The sequence below is a fragment of the Temnothorax curvispinosus genome, unplaced genomic scaffold (genome assembly GCF_003070985.1).
Source record: "Temnothorax curvispinosus isolate PA1 unplaced genomic scaffold, ASM307098v1 QBEX01011150.1, whole genome shotgun sequence".
NCBI lineage: Eukaryota > Metazoa > Arthropoda > Insecta > Hymenoptera > Formicidae > Temnothorax > Temnothorax curvispinosus.
The window spans coordinates 53-1289 of record NW_020220930.1 but is presented as its reverse complement, the minus strand read 5'-3'; the positions used below and the strand labels follow the sequence as shown (position 1 = coordinate 1289).

General features: G+C 34.2%; 1 protein-coding gene across 1 annotated transcript; it reads right to left on the bottom strand.

Moving 5' to 3' along the window:
• Positions 1–38: 38 nt before the first annotated feature.
• LOC112461201 (trihelix transcription factor GT-4-like) lies at positions 39–794 on the bottom strand (the record flags this gene model as incomplete). Its single annotated transcript, XM_025026353.1, has 2 exons — positions 39–95; positions 208–794. Coding segments are annotated over 2 exons (644 nt in total), but the record flags the coding sequence as incomplete, so codon positions are not given.
• Between the last annotated feature and the right edge of the window lie 443 nt (positions 795–1237).

Here is a 1237-nt window from a genome sequence, read left to right as displayed (position 1 = left end):
AACGAAATCATACATTAATTTAATTTTTGGTCATAGACCTTCTTGGTCTCTCTAGTAGCCAACGGAAGCGTCAAGTGCTTCAATAATATGGAACCCTACAACAAAAAACGAGAAAAGAATTAAAGAAAATAATGCACATTGTCAAAACAGAGAAGAACTATACACCACTTACAACTCCTATAACTTCTCTAGGAGTCGGTTCATTACACTTTGATAAACCTCAATGGCACGATCCTGTCGCTCCATACGCTCAATGTGCCTCTTCTGTTGCGCCTCTTCTTTTTTCTTAGATTCCTCTGTTCTTATGGTAAGTAGTCTTTCGATGTTTTTTTCAGTAATACTTTTCTTTTTTTTAGATTTAGGAGTAAAAATACATCCATTCTCACTGTCGCCTTTACTGCTGCTTATGAGTACAGAAGATGCATTTGAACAGTTCTGAGTATCAAATTCATTACGCCTCTTTAGTGTTGAAGCTATGGACACAGGCTTCACAGCTGGCTTATCGCCAAGAACATCATCCATTTCGTTATGAAACTTGCATGTAGCAACTGGAAGACCACTGCCCTTCTCATTCTGATCCTTAGCTTTTACATAGTGTATGCTAAGGTCCTTAAATTTGTCTACACATTGCTGTCCGGTATAGTTCCAGAATGAGTTCTCTTTTTTTAACTTGCTAGCTATCATTTTCCAGACTTTTTTGTTAGTAATGGTAGTGCTCTTGAAATAGCTCTCATGTCCTCTCCATTCGTCAATGAGAGTTTTAACGGCATAATCATCTTTCCATGACGCTGCACCTGTGGCAAAAAAAAGAATTGGTAATGAATAAAGCAGACAAAATGCATAAGAAGAAAAAAATTACAATATAAAAAAATGCGTACCTTTCTTGCCAGAGATGTTAACTGTTGACTTTTTATTTTCTTCAGAATTTACAACGGCTGTTCATCGAACAACAGTTCTGTTTCTGGCACTGAAGTCTCTCCTGTTCACCAATAAATATATTATTTGAGAAATAAGTTATTAAATCAGAAAACAATTAAAAACAACTGGTTGTATTTCTTATATCGATCCAACTGGCCAAGTTTATTAATATTCAATTCACTATTTAACTGAAATTTATTATTTACTATTAATTGAATATTAATAAACTTGGCCAGCTGGGTCGCATAAGAAATACAACTAATATATTATGTATTTTTAAAGATTCGTCGAATAAAATAGTCTTACATACAATATTTAG